Here is a 1163-nt window from a genome sequence, read left to right on the forward strand (position 1 = left end):
TCATCCAGCAGAGTTTTCTGGGCCTGTCAGTGGGATGGCTATGGAAAAAGTACATATCGCGGTACTCTGGTTAGAGCAATAATGTATTGTCTGATTTAACTTCATTTATTATTGTATGTGGCGTTTTCATTTGCCAGGTGCAAATGTGTCACCAAAACTATTTATTTCACGAGACTCTTTAGCGGAGCCACCATCACTTCATCCAGAGTTTAGCGCCTCCAGAGACAATTGTGATTGGAATGGGAAAAAAAGTGTTTTTTTCTTCTATCCCAGAATGCATCTATGGTGTAGCCAGACTTTACTCCACATGGCTGTAGAGACATAGCTGTAAATGCAAGACTTCTGTTCTAGAAACTTGAAAAGTTGTTAAAAATAGGACAAAGGAAAGAAAACAAGTGCAGAAAATGAATGAAAAAGACAGATTGGCTAGAGAGACAGTGAGAAAGGCAGGGTCACAGAGATAGTGATGAAGATGATGTTGGGATGTGCAGAGTGAGGGAGGAGGGGCATCAGAGCCAAACAGGGTCTGAGAAAGAGGTGAAGAGGAGATGAAGAGAATGAGAGAGATAAATCAGTTACATGACTCAGGTTTGTTCAGAAAGCTGCCAGAGCTGCAGCTCTCTGCAGACCTCTGCAGATGGAGGTTGAGGACGGAGCCGAGCTCTGCTTTCCACAGTTCCCAAACATCTCCTGCAGGAAGCCCTTGTCTCCTTGGCCCCAAACCCTTACCATTGTGTTCTACTCCATCTCTCTGATCACTGTGACTCTTAACCTGCTCATCATCATCTCAATCTCTCACTTCAGGCAGATATTATCTTCTTTGCTACTCTCTACAGGATTTGTAACTTTAAAATTTGAACAGTTGCTGTATATTTAGAAGAATTGCCTTTGAGCTAGTTCTGAATGATGTTGCTCCAAATGTGTGACTTTGATGCCAGAGACTTTTGTTCATGTCCACTCTCTTACTAATATTGCTTTCTGTCCACTGTGACCTCAACCAAGTCATTTTATCTGTCTACACTTAAACATGTGGTACTACTGATGTGGTAGATTGGAAAATATTCAAACTCATATAGATTTGTATTCTCATTTTGAATACTGGTTTTGGTTGTTTGGTCACAATTGTTGCCGCTTTTCCCTTTCTCTCCAGGCAGCTCCACACA

The 1163-nt window shown here is 41.8% G+C and overlaps 1 protein-coding gene across 1 annotated transcript in view; it reads left to right on the plus strand.

Moving 5' to 3' along the window:
* The first annotated feature begins 635 nt into the window (after positions 1-635).
* The window catches only part of LOC116688274 (trace amine-associated receptor 7e-like), a 1364-nt gene continuing 836 nt past the window's right edge, over positions 636-1163 (plus strand). The window contains exons 1-2 of the mRNA XM_032514179.1: positions 636-804; positions 1151-1163. The exon at positions 1151-1163 is cut by the window's right edge and continues 836 nt beyond it. Coding sequence (XP_032370070.1) covers positions 638-804; positions 1151-1163 — 180 coding nt within the window. The 5' untranslated portion in view covers positions 636-637. The remainder of the gene's footprint in view (positions 805-1150) is intronic.

The sequence above is a fragment of the Etheostoma spectabile genome, chromosome 4 (genome assembly GCF_008692095.1).
Source record: "Etheostoma spectabile isolate EspeVRDwgs_2016 chromosome 4, UIUC_Espe_1.0, whole genome shotgun sequence".
NCBI lineage: Eukaryota > Metazoa > Chordata > Actinopteri > Perciformes > Percidae > Etheostoma > Etheostoma spectabile.